Source organism: Mobula birostris, chromosome 4 (assembly GCF_030028105.1).
Source record: "Mobula birostris isolate sMobBir1 chromosome 4, sMobBir1.hap1, whole genome shotgun sequence".
Taxonomy (NCBI): domain Eukaryota; kingdom Metazoa; phylum Chordata; class Chondrichthyes; order Myliobatiformes; family Myliobatidae; genus Mobula; species Mobula birostris.
This window is the reverse complement of record NC_092373.1, coordinates 197332700-197352693: the sequence shown is the minus strand read 5'-3', so window position 1 is coordinate 197352693 and position 19994 is coordinate 197332700. Positions and strand designations below refer to the sequence as shown.

General features: G+C 45.7%; 2 protein-coding genes across 2 annotated transcripts in view; one reads left to right on the top strand and one right to left on the bottom strand.

Annotated features, from left to right (window-relative positions):
• Positions 1-19994, bottom strand: part of LOC140196859 (dedicator of cytokinesis protein 2-like) — a 1243024-nt gene that overhangs the window by 606532 nt on the left and 616498 nt on the right. The gene's annotated exons all lie outside the window — the stretch shown is intronic.
• LOC140196953 (uncharacterized) overlaps positions 5254-19994 on the top strand; it is a 94533-nt gene continuing 79792 nt past the window's right edge. The window contains exon 1 of the mRNA XM_072256889.1: positions 5254-6692. Within this exon, the coding sequence (XP_072112990.1) occupies positions 5254-6692 (1439 nt within the window). The remainder of the gene's footprint in view (positions 6693-19994) is intronic.

Below are 19994 nucleotides of genomic sequence, written 5' to 3'. Positions count from 1 at the left end.
TTAAAAATAGTTCACTTCAGGTGAGATTGAGCTAAAAATCAGCATCCAGATTCAAAAGCTGTGTGTTTGTCACCCTAGCTGAAGTAAATGGTTTTAGCATTATCATAGTTCAAAATAAATTTTATTATGTTTACTTTACATGTATGTCACCCTGTACAACCCGAGATTCATTTTCTTGTCGGCATACTCAATAAATCTACAAAATAATAACTATAACACAATCAATGAAAGACTGCCCAACTAAGGCGTTCGACTGGAGTGCAGAAGACAAAAAACTGCAAATGCAAAAGGAAAAACAATAATAATAAATAAGGAATAAATATTGAGAACATGAGATGAACAGACCTTGAAAGTGCGTCCATTGGTTATGGGAACATTTCAATGACGAAGCAAGTGAAGTTATCTCCTTTGGTTCAAGAGCCTGATGGTCGAGGGGTAATAACTATTACTGAACCTGGTGGTATGGGACCTGAGGCTCCTGTACCTTATATGGTGCATGTATTATTTTTTTTTTTACAAAGTTTCTACTTGTTGAAAGCATCCTATTCAGATTGTTACAAACACGAGTAAATATGCAGAAGCTGAAAATCCAAGCAACACACACAAAATACGAGAGGAACTCAGCAGGCCAGGCAGCATCTATGGAAAAGAGCAAACAGTGGATGTTTCAGGCCAAGACCCTTCATCAGGACAGGAGAAAAAAAAGATGAGAAGTCAGAGTAAGAAGGTAGGGGGAGGGAAGGAACTCTTTTCCATAGATGCTGCCTGGCCTGCTGAGCTCCTCCAGCATTTTGTGTATCTTGCTTGGATTTCCAGCATCTGCAGATTTTCTCTTGTTTGTGATTGGACTACAACACTGCGGTCTCTTCCAGGAATGCCTACCCTGAAGAAGTTTAAATCTTCCCTTCGACAGGAGTTCAGTGAAACCCTCTCTCACTACTCCCTTCTGTGACCTCTACTCTTTGACCTTGTATTTCTTCCTCTTCTCCCCCCACTTTCTTATTGTGACTTCTCATCTTTTTTTCCTCTAGTCCTGATGAAGAGTCTTAGTCCAAAACATCGACTGTTTACTCTTTTCCATAGATGCTGCCTGGCTGCCTTCCTACAGCATTTTGTGTGTGTTCTTGTTCTGCCCATGAGTGCAAGAGGCTGCAGGGAGTTGTGGGCACAGATCAGTATATCATAGCCTCCCCTCTATGGACACCGTCTATACTTCTCACTGTTTTGGTAAATCAGCCTACATAATCAGAGATTTGCCCCACTCAGACCCTTCATCTGGACTGGAGATAAAAGATGAGAAGTCAGAGTAAGAAGGTGGGTGGGGGGGAAGAGGAAGAAGACATTTTTCTCTTCTCTCCCCTCCACTGGCAGAAGATTTAAAAAAATCTGAAAACGTGCCCCTCCAGATTTAAGGACAGCTTCTACGTCATTGTAATAAGACTTTTGAATGGCTCCCTGGTGTGATAAGATGGATTCTTGACCTTTCATCAAGAGGATAAAAAATGGGCCGCTACCCCTTCTTCTCCATGAAAACTGCCTCATTAGTCCTTTTTAACGCTATTTGTTTAATTTTGTAAGTTCTATTAGTTTTGTCTTTACACTGTACTGTTGCCACTAAACAACAAATTTCACATCATCTAAGTCACCAATAATAACTCTGATTTTGATTTTTGAAATGGGATTAATCCCTGATAAGTGGAAATGGGCGATTTATGGTGGAAGTGGTTTTGGTAGGCTTAAGGTACAATTTTCATGCAGTATCTTTCCATGACTGAAGTTCTCTGAGGTGGAACATCAACCAACAACCATCAAATTTAAAGCTGAGATTGTCAGAAGCCTGAGATTACTCAGATGCAACAGACCTCTTGTGCTGTGATAATCCAGTCAGCTACTTGCTCTTCATTTCAGGTTATTAGGCTCATGTCTTCCCTGTGATTAGATCTTAGAATTTAGTGATGGGATAAGTCCTGCTCTGTAATACATCTGCTTGTATCTTTGCTGCAGAAAACATAAGTCTTGTAGTCAAGTACTTAAAATGGTTAAATTCATGAATAAATTTCAGTCATAGAGCATCAAAAGAACGGAAATAGGCCCATTGGCCCATCTAGAGTATGCCATCTGGTCTTCTGTCTCATCCCATCGAGCTGCACCCAGATCATGGTCCTCTGTACCTCTCCCTTTCATGCACCTGATCTTTTCTTGAAAGTACAATGATCTGGCTTCTACCACTTCCATTGGCGACTTATACCATTTTCACAACAGCCTCTGAGTGAAGAACTTCCCTTATGACCTATGACCTCCTGTTCTAATACCACCCAACTTGAGGCAGGGGAAACCTACATGCATTCACTCTGTCTAAACTCCTCATAATTTTATATACCTCTGTAAGATTCACTCCACTCTCCTGTGCTCGAGGGAATAATGTCCCAACCGGTTCAGTCTTTCCTGATAACGCAGATCCTCAAGTCCTGCCAAAACTTTTGTAAATATTCTCTGTGCTCTTTGAAACCTAATGATATCTTTCATGTAGGGAGGTGACAAGACTGCAAACAATACCTCCTGACCCTCACAAAGTGGTCACTGAGTGTATGTTCATGTCTTCTGCCGCTGTAGCCCATCCCCTTCAAGGTTCAATATGTTGTCCGTTCAGATATGCTCTTCTGCACACCACTGCTGACTTTCTGTCGGTTTGAAACAATCTGGCCATTCTCTTCTGACCCCTCTCATTAACAAGGTGTTTTCACCCACAGAACCACTGCTGACTGGATGTTTCTTGTTTTTCACACCATCTCTGTGAACTCCAGAGAATGATGTGTGTGAAAATCCCAGAAGATCACCCGTTTCTGAGGTACTCAAACCACCCCATCTGGCACCAACAATCATTCCACGGTCAAAGTCACTTAGATCACATTGCTTGCCTATTGTGGTGTTTTGTCTGAACACCATCTGAACCTCTTGACCATGTCTGCATGCTTTTTTTTTTTGCATCGAGTTGCTGCCACATGATTGGCTGATTAGATTTTGCAATAATGAGTAGGTGTACAGGTGCACCTAATAAAGTGGCCACGGTGTGTAGATACCTCCCTTTGTGTAAAAAGAACTGCCCCTCAAGTTCCTAGTAAATCTCTTCCTTCTCACCTTAAACCCATGCCTTCAAGTTCAGGAATGTCTAATCCTGGGGAAAAAGACTGTGTGCATTCACCTTATCTATGCCCTTCGTGATTTTAAAATCAGAATGATAATCAAAATCAGTTTAATAATCACTGACATATGTCATGAAATCTGTTGTTTAAAGACTGCAGACATAAAAAATTGTTATGAGTTACAATAAATAAGTAAATGAACGAATGAATGAACACAAATTGACAGATGAATCAGATACATATATACAGTAGATAGATAGACAGATATACAGACAAATAAATATACAGACAGCACAGGTTAGCACAACACTTCACAGTATGAGCAACCCTGGTTCAATTCTTGCCACTTCCTGGCAGGAGTTTATATGTCCTCCCTGTGACCGTGGGGGTTTCCTCCACGTGCTCCAGTTTTCTCCCACAGTCCAAAGACATATTGGTTAGTAGGCTAATTGATCATTGTAAATTGTCCTCTGGTTAGGTTAGGGTTAAATCAGGGGTTGCGGGCGGTGTGGCTCGAGGGGCCAGAAGGACCTAATCAATCAGTCAATATATATTTGGAAGTTTAGTTGATCACTGAGCTGGGCAAAATGTTTGCAGACGTTTCCACTGCAATAAAGAAGCCATCATCAGTGTGCTGTTGAGCATGTTGTCTCCTCAGGATGCTCGTTTATATACTCCACCGGGGTCCAAATGGATATTGATTTTTTTATAATGTTCTTCTGTGCCTCACTAGTGCCGTTTCTTTAGTGTTGCCTGATTTTTTTACTAGGCTGAGTTGCTAGCTCGATACTAAACCCAGCACAGAGGGAAGGCGTGCGAGGGGCTGGCCAGATTCAACCTGGGACCACTGGCCCGAGGTCCAGTGAGACTGCCTCTATACCGCCACTGTATGTAATATACAGAATATGAGAGAAAGAGAGATAATGCAAACAAGGAATATTGAGGTAGTGTTCATGGGTTCAATGTCCTTTCAAGAAGTTGATAACAGAGGAGAAGAAGCTGTTCCTAAAACGCTGAGTGTAGGTCTTCAGGCTCCTGTTCCTCCTCTCTGATGGCTGGAATGAGAAGAGGGCATGTCCTGGATGGTGAGGGTCCTCAGTGAAGGATGACCCCCCTCCTCGAAACCTCTATAACATCAGATTTCGGTCTCTTACTGCAAGGAATGAAATCCTATACTCTCTAACGTCTTCCCGTAACCCAGTGTCTGGGGCCCCAGTGGTGTCCAGTTCTGTTTTGGCTGCTAGCAGATGTGTGGTAACGGTGACCCAGGGTGCACTAATGTTCATTTCTCTCTCTCCCTCCCTGTCTAGGTCCTGACCCGTCAGCTGCGAATTCCAGCCAGAGGTGGACAGGCAGTGACACCCCCCCTCCACCCACAGAGAACCGGACCGGACGGCGTCACTCAGCCCCCACCCCCATGTACGCTGAGAGGGGGCAGAGCGGGAGGGGAAGATGACACAGTTCAACCAGCTGGCCCGCCTGCCCAGCGAGAGCCCCCGTCCCGCCGAGGAGCCTGCCAGCACCCCGGTCCAGCCCGAGCCATTGGCCCCCGACAGTGCCTGTTGGAGGGGGCCGCTGAACGCGACATAAAACTCTGGCCAGACCCCCCTTACCCACCACCCCACCTCCCCTCCTGCACCACATCGAGTTTGGTCAGCCGAGCTTTCACCTGCGGGGGGGTTGGGGTGGGGGGGGTTGGGTGGCAGGGTTGGGGGGTGGGGGGAGGGGGAATGTGCCTCAGGAACACCGACTGCTTCTTTATCCCCAGGCCCTGAGCCCGTATCTCGGAGGGAGAGGGTACACTCAGGAAGGGAGTTCCCATCCGTATCTCACACAGGGAGGGTCCACCTAAGGTGCAGGATTGCTGGGGAGGGGGAGTGCCCTCTGGGGAGTCACATCTTCCTCTTTGACTATTCCCAGGATCCTAAAGTCTTTCTGGGGGGGGAGGGGTGTAGACGAGGTGGAAAGGGAGGGGAAGGGTGAGTGGGTGGGGTAGAGTAACGAGGGAGACGCGAAGGGGGTGGGCACATTGTTTCTCTGTGGGGGGGGGTCACCATTAGGGGAAGAGGGCAGAGAGTGAGGGAAAGAGGGCGGGGAAGGGTGGGAGATCATGGTCAGCAGGGAGACGAGCCGCCCGCTGGCTTCCAGCGGCCTCCCCAGCTCGGAGCGAGCCACCACCGTCCGCTCTGCGCTGCTGAGGCGGGAGCCCGCCGGCTCTTCGGGCGAGGGTCAGCGGCCTCAGCATCGCCGGAAGCACCGGGCCCAGCAGGTGCGGTTTAAGGACCTGTTGGATGGTCCTGCAGACGGTGGGGAGGAAGGGGGCGGATGGGGGAGAGGGGGAGGGAGGAAGAGCCCAGAAGCACAGGCTGAGGCGTCGGCCAGCCCCCAGAAGCCTGGTTCGGCCAGCAGCCAGGCCACTCCCGGCAAGTGGCCGCCCCCTCGGCCTTGCTCGCTCACCCTCCCCAACCCCCGACGGGTTTCCACCAGCACCAGCACGGCCATCCAAACCTCGCCTGCCCTTCGCAAGCACTTACCGGACTTCCGCCTCAGAAACAGGGGCTCCGCTGACCTCAGCGAGCAGGGAAAGGGAGGGGAGGCTGGGGGTGAGGAAGAGGTGGAGGACGAGGTGGGGTCAGCGGAGCCAGCGGTGGGGGATGGAGAGGATGAGGAGGGTGAGGGCAAGCAGGTGGGTGGGCCAGAGAGGGTGGGGGAGACAACCCTTAACGGGAGGCCTCATGCTCAGTGCAGGGAGAAGGCCTGCCAGGACTCCAACTCTGACAGCTCGACCGAGTGCCAGCGCGCCGGGAATGGAACCAGGGGCAAGGCCGTGGCTGGTACCCCTTCAGAGGGGGATCTCAGTGCACCCATCGCCGGGCAACACTGTGCTGCACAGGGGGTGAGAAACCTCTGCCCATCCATCTCCAAGGGGAGTCCACCTCCATCTAAAGACAACGACGTGGACCACTGCCCACTCAGACAGGGCACGTGCAGTAGACTCAATGCACCACGACAAGACTTGGATAGTAACCATTTGGAGTACCCGAAGGCGGAGTCGAACCTGACTCATCCGAATCACCCTCTCCCCAAGGACCAGGCTTGCTCCTTTCCCAGGTCCTGCTTGAAGACTCCACTCAATCCCAAACAGCCCAGTATCTCCCACCGAACTGAACAGCCACGGCCCTGCGCTCCAGCAGTGGACTCACCCAAAGTGACCCAAGCTCAAAACGAGCTGGTGCAGCCACCCGCCAGGCTTGCTGCCCAACCCAGGGAAGATGCCAACCAGGGCAGCCAGTCAGGGCTCTTGCTGCATCCGGACAACAGACTGGAACTGGTGCCCAGTGGCCAAAACCCTCAGGCCAATGTGACAGAGTCGGCCAGCGCAGCTGGGAACCAGGGGGCCAAGTCAGGACGGACTACTCAGTGTGAAATCACTTCCCTCCAATCCAGGCTGCAGAACATGGAGGATGTCCTACATACCAGCCAGCAGACCATTAAAGTTTTACTGGATGTCATTCAGGACTTGGAGAAGAAGGAAGCTGTCAGAGATGGGTAGGTACCTAATCTTTCGTTGACTGCGATCTGTGACTCAATGGGTAGCTCTAGCACCTTGGAATTCAAAGGTCTAGAGTTCAAATATCTTGATCCCCCACCCATCCACCTTCCCCCTCACCTGTTTTCACCTATCACCTGCCAGTTTGTACTCCTTCCCCTCACCCCAACCTTCTTCCCTCTTCCTTTCCAGTCTTGACGAAGGGCCTCAGGCCGAAACATCAACTGTTCATTCCTCTGCATAGAAGCTGCCCGACCAGCTGAGTTCCTCGAGCATTTTGTGTGCGTTGCTCTTGATTTCCAGCACCTGCAGAGTCTCTTGTGTGTCTTGAGTTCAAATCCCACTCCAGGTAAACCTAGGGTGGCGTTCTCAGTTTGGTCCTGAGGTAGTGCTGCGTCATCAAAGGTGTTTTTATAAAGATGAGACATTGGAGCAAAGCGGCACACTGGCATCGCAGTTAGTGTAACGCTTTACCACGGCCAGATATAAGATCGGGTTTAGATCCCACCACTGTTTCTAAGGAGTTTGCATGTTCTCTCTGTGACCTTGTGGGCCACCTCCTGTGTATGGATTAGATTAGAGAGCTGTGGACATGCTACGTTGGTGCCAGAAGCTTGGAAACACTTGTGAGTTGCCCAGCACAATCCTCGCTGATTTAATTTGATATGAACGGCACATTTCACTGTACGTTTTGATGCTTGAATGTACACGTGACAAACAGAGCTATTCATCTTCTTCAAATGTCTCACCTTCTGGCTCAGACATATCTAAAAGATCGGTATTTCCTTTTAGGACCTCCCTAGTGTCATGAACACTACCTCTCTCTCAATGGCCCCCAATCACATAGAACCAAGTCATTATACACATTCTGATTGTGGAATCTTGCTGTGCTTCAATTGTTACAGCAATTGCCTGTAAAACTGCCCACATTGATTTCCCAAAGCCACAAGTATTAAGTAGGAATAAAAACATGACCTGGGAATGCAGATTAAGCAGACTAATAGTTCAGCATGGACTAGATGGGCCAAAGAGCCTGTTTCTGTGCTGCATGACTCCACAACTGGTGGAAGAACTTAGAGAGTCGGGCAGCATCTGTGGAGGGAAATTACAGTATAATGTCTGCTCAAAAAGGTGGCGTTGCCAGCAGTGAAGCACTGCCTTGGTATTGAACGATACTGTCAACTCCAATTGCTGATCTCCAGAGGCAACAGTCCCACTCACCCATCATTAAAGATCCCCACTGTAAAGCCATGCTCTCTGCTCACTTCTGCCATTGGGAAGGAGCTTTAGGTCCCACACCACCAGATTCAGGAACAGTTATTACCCTTCAACCATCAGGCTCCTGCACCAGCATAGCTAACTTCACTCAACTCAACTCCAGACTGATTTCACACACAATGGACTCACTTTCACGAACTCCACAACTCACCTTCTCAGCATTAATTATTTTTATTGTTAATAATTTTTTTGTATTTCCACAGTTTGTTTTCTTTTGCACATTGTCTCCTATCAGTCTTTGTGTATAGTTTTTCATTGATCTATTGTATTTGTTCCACTGTGAATATCTGCAAGGAAATGAATCAGGGTTGCATATGGTGACATATATGCACTCTGATAATAAATTTACTTTGAACTCAATGACTCACTGCTTAGAGGAGACTGTTGGCATCACATTTGCATTGATGGCTCAGCTCAAAACATCTCCCTGTCCTGAATTCCTTGGTCAATAAATTATGCTGTGGGATATTAATGCCGAGCTGCCAAAGGTGAAAATTCAGTGGCATTCACATTAAGCAGCTTAACTTCTGCACTAAAATAACACATAGAAGACATTCTAATGCTACTCCAAATTTTTTTTTATCAGAGGGGTTCATTTCAAGGAACTAATTTTTTTAATGTGCATCCTCCAATATCGAAGTTCCCATCAGAGTGACGAGTTTGGCTGGGTCAAATTTGGCCAAGTCCAACTTAAGCTCATGGCTTAAAAGCTTCAATTAATCGTCAGGAGAAGGACACTGATGTAAGTTAAGGACGCAGAAAGAACGAGCAATCACAATTTCACTGACTCTTTCTAAAGGCATGGCAAACATATTAGCAAAAACAATCGGACGAAGCATCCACGGAAGAAATCTGGAACTATTCTTGTCAAGACAAGTTGAGTTTATTGTCACGTGGACAAGAATGGTGAGACACAGGTAGAATGAAAATCTTGCCACGGCATCACAAGAATCCGTAGGTTCAGACAAGACACAGGGTTTATATGCTCAGTGGCCACTTTCTAAGGTGCCTCCTGCACCTGGTAAAGTGGCCATTGAGTGTATGTTCATGGCCTTCCACTGTTGTAGCCCATCTGCCTCGGGGTTTGATGTGTTGTCTGTACAGAGATGCTCTTCTGCACACCACTGTTGTAACAATGTGGTTATTTGAGTTACTGTGAACTTCTTGTCAGCTTGAACTAGTCTGGTGAGATATACATAACTTTGATAATAAATTTACTTTGGAAGTGTGGATGGATGCCCACTGGTGGCTGATGGGTCAAACGGCCCGTTTCTATGCAGTATGACTGTGAAGAACTCTCACTGTATGTGAGGAACATCTCATATACAGTCAGTGGTCACTTTATTTAAAGTACCTCCTGTATGCAGAAGGTACTCCACTGTAACCGGTGGTTATTTGAGTTAGTGTTGCCTTCCTGTCAGCTTGAACCAGTCTCCTCTGACTCTCTCATTAACAAGGCATTTTCGCTCACAGGAGTGTCCTTCACTAGATGTTATTGTTTTTCACACCATTCTCTGTAAGCTCTAGAGAACACTGTGTATGTATGAAAATCCTAGATCAGCAGTTTCGGAAATATTCAAGCCACCATGTCTGGCATCAACAATTATTCCTTGGTCAAATTAATTCAGAGCACAGTTCTTCCCCATACTGATGTTTGGTCTGAACAGCAACTGAACCTCTTGACAATGTCTGCATGCCTTTATTCATTAATTTGCTGCCACATGATTGGCTGATTAAATATTTGCATTGACGAGCAGGTGTACGTAATAGAGAGACCACTGGGTGTATGTGCATAAATTATACAAGATAGAGGAGCAGAATTAGGCCATTTGGCCCATCATGTCTGCTCCACCATTTCATCATGGCTGATCATCATGGCCCCAATCTCTTAACTTCTCCCCATATCCCTTCATGCCCTGAACAATCAAGATAATGAAGGATAAAAAGAAACAGGTCAAAATAAAGCATGTCATTCGTGCAAAAAAAGACAATCAGAGACAAGTCCAAGGTGGTGCAAAAAGTGGTCCGTAGAGTTCTGTTGCTGAGGTGGGTTAAGTCTGCAGCTCAAGACCCAGGTTGCATCACACACTGGTGTTGAAACACCAGTGTTGAAGAATGGAAAAGACCACAGAATGTGGTTGATTCAACCCATTCCACCACGGGAAAAGCCCTGCCCACCACTGAGCACAAGGAGCAATAAGAAAGCAGCATCCATCATCAAGGACCCACACCATCCAAGCCATGCTGCTTTTTCGCTGCTTTACAAACTGCAGGGGATACAGGAGCCTCAGGTCCCACACCACCAGGTTCGGGAACAGTTACTTCCCTTCGACTATCAGGCTCCTGAACCAGTGTGGATAACTTCACTCACCTCAACACTGAACTGATTCCACACACTATAGAATGATTACTTGTGCCAGACAGGTGGCTTTGAGTATCTTAAAATACCGATCTGCTGGGATTTTCAGGCTGAACAATCTCTAGAGTTTACAGAGAATGGAGAGAGAAATAAAAAAAAGGCCAGTGAGTGGCAGTATGTGGGTGAAAATGCCTTGTTAATGAGAGAGGTGAGAGGAGAATGGCCAGACTGGTTCAAGCTGACAGGAAGGTGACAGTAACTCAAATAACCATGTGTTACGACAGTGGTGTGCAGAAGAGCATCTCTGAACGCTTAGCCCATTGAAGTTTGAGGTGGCTGGGCTACAACAGCAGAAGATCACACAGGGTTTTGCTCCTGTACCTAATAAAATGGCCACTGGGTGCTTGTCAGTGATAATACACCTGATTCTGATTCTGATTCGGAAGTCGTAAGGGTAGCTGCAGACAAAATGCTATTGAAATGTCAAGTGCTTTTGAGAGGTAATATAGAAATCCAAGTGTTTCTTTTCATTGTCCTTTAATTATAGTGAAACCCAGAGATATCCTTTCAATGACTGCTGTACATATAGATTGCATTACCAATTCCAGGCTGATGAGTGACTGCCATGTTTTCTATGGGGAGCCATTACATTGCAGGGGGAGGCCGCTCCTCCTAATCTGTACTGAATTTGAACATTACAGCTTCAAAGGTGCTGCAAAATCCATTGTGGTGGAATCCAAAGTGAGAGGCTTTCATTTAAAACGTGGTTCCCGAGAAAGCTCACTCCAGGAGTAGCAGACAGGAACTGCAGACTCTGCAGCTGTGTGCTCCGGGCTTCTGGCACGGATGGCTTGCATTTGTGATTATGTGTTTGTAAGATCGATCTTTTTTACATTGCACAGTGAGAGGTTCCTGTTCTCCAGTCATTGTTCACTCCCCAGGTGGCTTGTGTGTCACAAATTGTTTTCCAGGAAGAATCTGTTCCTTGGGGAATTTGTGTGTGCCTCCCACCGCTGACTCCAGTGTGCCCTAGGCTCCGGACAAGTTGACCACACAGGCATCAGCGATCCGCTCTTGTTCCCTTAGTATCATCGAGTCTTGTGAATCAGAAACAGTCCTCCTATCTACTGAGCATGCTGACCATCAAGCATATACACAGAAACATAGAAAATAGGTGCAGGAGTAGGCCATTCGGCCCTTCGAACCTGCATCGCCATTCAGTACAATCATGGCTGAACATCCAACTCAGAACCCTATACCTGCCTTCTCTCCATACACCCAAACCCTTTAGCCACAAGGGCCTTATCTAACTCCCTCTTAAATATAGCCTATGAACTGGCCTCAATTGTTTCCTGTGGCAGAGAATTCCACAGATTCACCACTCTCTGTGTGAAGAAGTTTTTCCTCATCTCGCTCCTAAAAGGCTTCCCCTTTATCCTCAAACTGTGACCCCTCGTTCTGGACTTCCCCAACATCAGGAACAATCTTCCTGCATCTAGCCTGTCCAATCCCTTTAGAATTTTATACGTTTCAGTCAGATCCCCCCCAATCTTCTAAATTCCAGAGAGTATAAGCCTAGTCGATCCAGTCTTTCATTATATGAAAGTCCTGCCATCCCAGGAATCAATCTGGTGAATGTTCTTTGTACCCCCTCTATGGCCAGAATGTCTTTCCTCAGATTAGGGGACCAAAACTGCACACAATATTCCAGGTGTGGTCTCACCAAGGCCTTGCACAACTGCAGTAGTACCTCCCTGCTCCTGTACTCGAATCCTCTTGCTATGAATGCTAGTAATTCCTTTTTACTCTTCCCACACTTGGGGTGGCAAGGCAGGGAAGCACACACTTTATGTTTCAGGTGACCCAGGTTCGAATCCCTCCTCTGCCTGTAAGGAGTTTGTACGTTCTCCCTGTGACCACATGGGTTTCCTCTGGGTTCTCCAGTTTCCTCCCACAGTCCAAAGGCATACGGGCTGGTAGATTGTAAATTGTCCTGTGATTAGGATTAAATCAAGGGCTTTGCTGGGCGCAGCTCAAAGGGCTTGAAGGACCTATTCCGCGCTGTATCACAATAAATAAATAAATTTCCCATCAACCCTCCCCATATTCTCTCACTCACCTACACCCCAGGGGCAATTTACACTCAGTGGCCATTTTATTAGGTACAGGAGTGGAACCGGTGTGGTCTTCTATTATTGTAGCCCATCCACCTCAAGGTTCAGCGTGTTATATATTTAGAGACGCTCTTCTGCACACCACTGTTGTAACACATGGTTATTTGAGTTGCCTGCACATTCCTTTCAGCTTGAACCAGTCTGGCCATTCTCCTCTGACTTCTCTCATTAACAAGGCATTTTCACTCACAGAACTGCCATTTGCTGTTTTTTTTTGTTTTACGCACCATTCTCTGTAATCTCTAGAGTCTGTTGTGCCTGAAAATCCCAGAAGATCAGCAGATTCTGTGATACTCAAACCACCCTGCCTAGCATCAACAATCGCTCACAGTCAAAGATGACATTTCTTCCCCATTCTGATGTTTGGTCTGAACAACAACTGAACCTCTTGACCATGTCTGTCATGCATTGAGTTGCTGCCACATGATTATCTGATTAAATATTTCCATTAAGGAGCAGGTGTACCTAATAAAGTGGTCAATTAACTTACCAACCCATATATCTTTGGGCTGAGGAGGGAAAAGGGAATAACCAGAGGAACCCCATGCAGTCACGAGGAGAACATGCAGAATTCACATTGACAGCACCAGAGATCAGATCCAAACCTGGGTCTCTGGTGCTGTGAGTCTGCATCTCTACTAGCTGTGTTTATTACCATTACAAGATACAGTGACCGGTGGCCCAACGTTTTAAATCCCATTTCCTTTCCAACATGTCAGTCCATGGCTTTCTCTTGTCCCAAGATGAGGCCATCCTCAGGGTGGAGGAGCGTCATGTTGTATTCTGTTGGGTAGCCTCCAACCTGATAGCATGACCATCAATTTCTCCTTCCTGGAAAAAGAATTTTCCCTTCCAAACCCCTATTCTTCTTTTCTCCAGTCTGGCCTCTTATGTCTTCTCACCTTTCTGTCACTTCACCCGGTGGCTCTCTTCTTTCCGTTTCTCCTGTGGTCCACTCTTCTTTCCTATCAGATCAGTAATCACATCGAGGTAGTAGTCAAGAAAGAGAATGCAGAATAGAGTGCTGCAGCTACAGAGGAAGTGCAGTGCAGGTAAACAAATAAAGTGTAAGGGTCACCACGAGACACCTTTGGAGATCAGGAGTTCATTCTTAGTATTTGGGTCGTCAGTTCAAGAGTCTGATAACTCTGGGATAGAAGCTATCCTTGATCCTGGTTGTACAGGTTCTCAAGTGTGTGTGTTTTCTGCCTGACAGGCGAGAAAAGATCTGGGCTGGGTGAGACCTTTAGACTGCTTTCCGAATACTCTGGGCACTGTTGGAAGGGAGGTTAGTTTGTGTGATGGACTGGGCTGCGTTCACAACTCTTCACAATTCTTTGGAGTCTTGGGCAGAGCAGCTTACATACCAAGCTTTAATACTTTTTTTTTAACATTCTGATAGTGCTTACTACGAGTGAAATCATTGCTACAAAGGCCATTTCTCAAGGGATATAAGTTTAAGGTGACTGGAAATTGAATTGATGGGATGACTTATTTTGCTGTGTGAGCAGGCAATTAAGTGGAACGAAGAATGGTATATTCCAGGAGCCCTGTAATGAAACTGAATTGTAAATACTACTTATTCCAAAGAAGACTGAGGCAAGCAAGGCTCCCCCCCGCCCCCCCATCTTCACTGCATTTTACAGGAGCACCATCGAGAGCATCCTGACAAGTTGCATCTCCATCTGGTCTGGGAGCAGTCGAGCATCGGACCAGAAGTCCCAACAAAGAATGGTGAGAACAGCTGAGAGGATCATAGGGTTCTCTCTCCCATCTGTCAGGGACATTTATCAGAAGCGCTGCATATGTAGGAACCTTAGTATTATTGAGGATCCCACCCATCCATCCAGCATCCTCCTTGACTTTCTAACATCAGGCAGGGAGACTGTGATGCATAAAATCAAGAATGGTTAGTTTCTTCCCCCAGGCCACTAGGCTTCTGAACTTCCAACTGCGCTGTACTCGGTGTCATTGGTTAATCTGTTCCGTACCTTACAATATTTAATATTAATACACTTCAGTTTGTTATTTATGTGTGATTCACCTGTAGATTTTATTCTTGCCTTCATAAGTTATCGTGTGTTATGTGTTTTGCATTCTGGTTCAGAGAAACATTGTCTCGGTACTATATACATTATATGGTTATGTATGTTATATACACGTATGTAGTTAAATAACAATAAACTTCACTTGGCTTGGTGCTATGTTCAAAGTTCAAAGTGAATCTATAATCATAATACATATATGTTACCGTATATTACAGTGAGATTTATTTCCTTACATGCATTCACAGTGGAATAAAATAGAATCAATGAAAAACTACACACAAACACTGACAAACAACCAATATACAAAAGACAAACTATGGAAAAAAAACTACTAATAAATAAATAAACCAACCAACCAACAACCAAACAAAATAAATATGGAAAACATGAGTTGTAGCATCCTTGAATGTGAGTCCATAAATTGGGGAATCGGTTCAGTGTTGAAGAGTAATAACTGTTCCTGAACCTAGAGTTCAAAAAGGGGAGGCTGGTTTCTCCGATGTACTGAACTGTCTTGGCAACTCTCCATAGTTTCTAGTGGTCACGTGTAGAGCAGTTGCAAAACCAAGCCATTATGCATAAGATTTTTTTTAATTAATAAAAAAAATAGATAAAGGTATGGTTGCTGGTATTAGATATTCCATTATGGGAATAAGATTCTGGTTATTCACCCTGCCTATGCCTCTCTCAATGTTGAAACCTTCTACCAGCTCTTCCCTCAGCCTACGGTGCTACAGAGAAGAAAAAAAAAATTCAAGTCTGTCCAATTTTTAGTTAATGCACTCGAGTCCTGGAAGGTTTAGGGTGAAAAGGTGAAATATTTGAGGGGAATATGAGGGAAAACTTCTTCACTCAAAGGGTAGTGTGAGCTTGGAATAAGCTGACAGCAGGATGTGAGTTCAGCTATAACATCTGAGAAAAGTTTGAGATAGATATGTGGATGGGAGGGGTTTGGAGGAATTATGGGCCAGGACTCATTTGAAGAGCAGATTGGCATGAACTAGATGGGCTGAAGGACCTGTTTCTATGTTGCAGTACTCTATGAAAAAGGCTGGTCTACTGTGCCGCGTCTAATATGAAGGAGCATAGGACAAACTCTGAGCTCAAGCACCATCTCGATGGACTGAACAGTGTTCCATTGTGTTGTGACCTAGTGCAAGCAGCGGGGCGGAAAGGCAGCCTGAATCCTTGGGGGATGACCACTTCAGAGTATGCTCTCACCGTAAACATCCCCCCCCCCCCCCCCCACTGCAACCTTGCCTGCAGATGGGTCCTCCGGTTCAGCAAGGAGACTGGCGCAGCCCCTCTGAATACAAAGTGGAAGCAATCCCTTCTCTACAATTACCATCCCTCAACTTAACAAGCATAAAATCCATCAAAGGAAATTAAAAGCACTTTGCTTAAATATACACTGAAACAACACAACGCTAATGGAATCCATTATTGCTTTCATTGACAACTGTGTTTGATGAAGTTTAAGCGGGATGTCGTACCATGCTTTCCCATACCAGATGAGATTACAGTGTGGCCAAAAATAACCGTGATGAAGATGTCCTGGGGTGGTGGTGGGGGGGGGGGGGAAGGGAAGCGAGTGAGAAGGAGAAAAACATATTATAAATAGATGCAGGGATAGGCCATAATCTCCCTCGAGCAAGTACCTAGGCAATGAACTTGGGTGACTGTAGAATCATTAATCCCAGCTGGAGGTCATTCTGTCCACAATGCCAGTGCTAGCTCCTTATGGAGCAATCCCATCTGTCCCATTCTCGAAAGCACTGGATCGTGTGGATAGTCAGAGGCTTTTTGCCAGGGCTGAAATTGTTAACACGAGAGGGCACAGTTTTAAGGTGCTTGGAAGTAGGTACAGAGGAGATGTCAGGGGTAAGTTTTTTAACACAGAGAGTGGTGAGTGCATGGAATGGGCAGCCAGCAACAGTGTTGGGGGTGGATACGATAGGGTCTTTTAAGAGACTCCTGGATATGTACATGGAGTTTCGAAAAATAGAGGGCTATGGGTAACCCTAGGTATTTCTAAAGTAAGTACATGTTCAGTACAGCATTGTGGGCTGAAGGGCCTGTGTTATGCTGTGGGTTTTTTCTATTTTATTCCCTCAAGGTCCTGTCCAATTCCCTTTTGAATGTTCTTATAGATCAGAGGTGCCCAACCTTTTTTGTGCTATGAACCAATACCACAAAGTAAGGGGTCTAGGGATCCCCATTTGGGAGCCCCTGTCGTAGATGGTGCTTCCATGACTCTCTAAGGTTGTGACTTCAGAATCATTAGTATCTTCTGATGAAGGTTCTCGGACCAAAACATCGACAGTTTATTTCCCCACCATAGATGCTGCTTAACCTGTTGAGTTTCTCCAGTGTTTTATGTGTGTAGCTGTGTATTTCCAGCATCTGCAGAATCTCTTGCATTCAGAATCCTAGCTGGCCACTCCACTGTCTCTCCTCTATCACCAGGCAGAAGGCACAAACCATCAGGCTCGAGGACTGTTTCCATCCAGCCACTATCACACTTTTTATGAACCTCACATAAGCAAAAGTTCATCTCCCAGGCAACACATACTAAGCACTGGAGGAACTCAGCAGGTCAGGCAGCATCTGTGGAAAAGAGTCGATGTTTCAGACCGAGACCCTTCATCAGGTTTTGATCTCCCATACAGAGATGGGATTTCTTCAGCCGGAAGGTGGTGAATCTGCAGATTCATCATCACAGGCCAAGTCACTGAGTATATTTAAAACAGAGGTTGACAGGCTCTTTTCACTACCTCAATGCACTTCTGAATGGCACGAACTGTCTGAAGAGCACGCAAAACAAAAGCTTTTCACTGTTTCTTGATACACATGGCAGTTATAAACAAAAATATCCAAGTCATCAATACATTCTGCCAAAATATATCGATACCTCCAAATCCACCCCTACCCCATCTGGCTCCTTGTGCTTCAATCCACTTATCACTTACTCTGTTTTACCCAACACACATCAAAGTCGCTGGTGAACGCAGCAGGCCAGGCAGCATCTCTAGGAAGAGGTGCAGTCGACGTTTCAGGCCGAGACCCTCCGTCAGGACTAACTGAAGGAAGAGTTCTTTCAGTTAGTCCTGACGGAGGGTCTCGGCCTGAAACGTCGACTGTACCTCTTCCTAGAGATGCTGCCTGGCCTGCTGCGTTCACCAGCGACTTTTATGTGTGTTGCTTGAATTTCCAGCATTTGCAGAATTCCTGTTGTCTCTGTTTTACCCCTTCTTTTTTCATTATACGGGCTACCTTTCTGCGGTACAGTTAATCTGTTTGAAATGCTGTCGCAGGAAAACAGCATCCAATTTCAAGGACCCCGACCATCCAGGCCATGCTGTCTTCTTGCTACTGCAATCAGAAAGGAGGTACAGGAGCCTCAGGACTTGCACCACCAGGTTCAGGAACAGTTATTACCCTCAACCATCAGGCTCTTGAACCAGAGGGAATAATTTCAGTCAACTTCACTTGCTCCATCACTGAAATGTTCCCACAATCAATGGATTCATTTTCAACAACTCTTCATCTTACGTTCTTGATATTGCTTATTTCTTCTTTTATACTTGCATAGTTTGGTGCCTTCTGCATTCTGGTTGAATGCCTAGTTGGGCAGTCTTTCACTGATTCTGTTATGGTTATTATACTATAGATTTATTGAGTATGCCCTCAAGAAAATGAATCTCAAGTTTGTATATGGCGACATGTATATACTTAGATAATAAATTTACTTTGAACTTTATTACAGGGTCTTGACCTGTGATGTTGACAATTAGACCATAATACGTAAGAGTAGAATTAGGTTATTCTGCCCTTCAAATTTGCTGTGCCATTCCATCATGGCTGATTTATTATCTCTCTGAATCTCAACAAATCCTCTCCACTGCTCCCCCCCCCACCCCCACCACCAGATGTTGCTCGATTCTGCAAGCAATTTATCTTTTGCTCTGATTTCTATGCAGTCTTTATTCTGGGATCTATAACTTTAACCTTAGATAGAAGAACACCACATCTGTGCCCGAGCATAGGTTAGAGGATAAATGCTGTCCAGAACATAGACAAATCTCTCTTGATTCTCTCAGATGGCACAAACAACTGTTGGCCCTGAGGCAGTTTATGTTTGTGTAGATCGGCTTAATGATGTCCTTTTTTTTAAAAAAAACATTTGGAGAGAAAGGGTCATGTCTTGGTTTCATGTCCCAAAAGATGTTCTTCGCATCTGCCCTTCATGTGTTGGCCTAGATTAGTCGATATTTTAATTTATTGAGTTCCAGTCCATTCCAGCCCTTCGAGCCATGCTGCCCAGCAGACCTTCCATTTATTCCTAGCCTAACCACAGGAGAGTTTATATTGACCAATTAACCTATCAACAAGTACCTCACTGGAGCATGAGAGGAAGCTGGAGCACGTGGAACAAACACACGTGGTCAAGGGGGAACGTACAGCCTCCTTACAGGCAGCAGCAGGAAATGAACTAGACAGAGGTTCCCAACCTGGGGTCCATGGACCCCTCAGTTAATGTTAGGGGTCCATGACATACCCCCGTACCAGGAGGTCAAACACCAACCTGATTCTACGTCACACAAATTAACTCCGGTTGCACTCCTTGCTGCCTCGGGAAAGCAGCCAACCTAAACGTCATCCCCTCCTGGCCGGGTCCTTCTCTCTTCTAACCCCCTCCAATTAGGGAGAAGATACAAAATCCTGAGAACATGAATTACCAGGGCTGGCATGGTGACTTAGCTCTATGATCCAGGTTCAATTATGGCTGCTGTCTCTAAGGAGTCTGTACGTTCTCCCTTGACCGTTGAGTTTCCTCTGGATCCTCCGATTTCCTCCCCCGTTCCAAAGACACACTCTATTCTGCATTCTGTTTAACTATTTAATTAATTATTATTTAAATATTGAATACCTATATACTTACTGTAATTCACCGATTTTTAAACTTCTATTGTTATGCCTGCGTTGTGCGGCTTGAGGAAAGACAACACATTTCACAACATATGTCGGTGATATTAAACCTGATTCTGAGAATTAGTCCATTCGGCCCATCAAGTCTGCTCCACCATTTCATCACAGCTGATCCCTTTCCATCTCAGCCTCACTCTCCTGCCTTCTCCCCGTATCCCTTCATGCCCCATCTAATCGAGAGTCTATCAACCTCTGCCTTAAATATACCCAATATCTTGGCCTCCACAACCACCTGTGCCAACGAATTCCACAGATTCACCACTCTCTCGCTAAAGAATATGTCAAGGCCAGTCAGCCTTTAATGCATCATTCAAACTCACTCTGTCCACTGTTCTTTTACCCCTGCAAAAATTTGCCCAGTTTCCTTCTCTTCTTCCCAGTGTGTCCATGGCCATAGATTGAAGAAAGTTCCTCTCATTCCACATGCCAGCCTCCACCAGTTTATTTAAATAT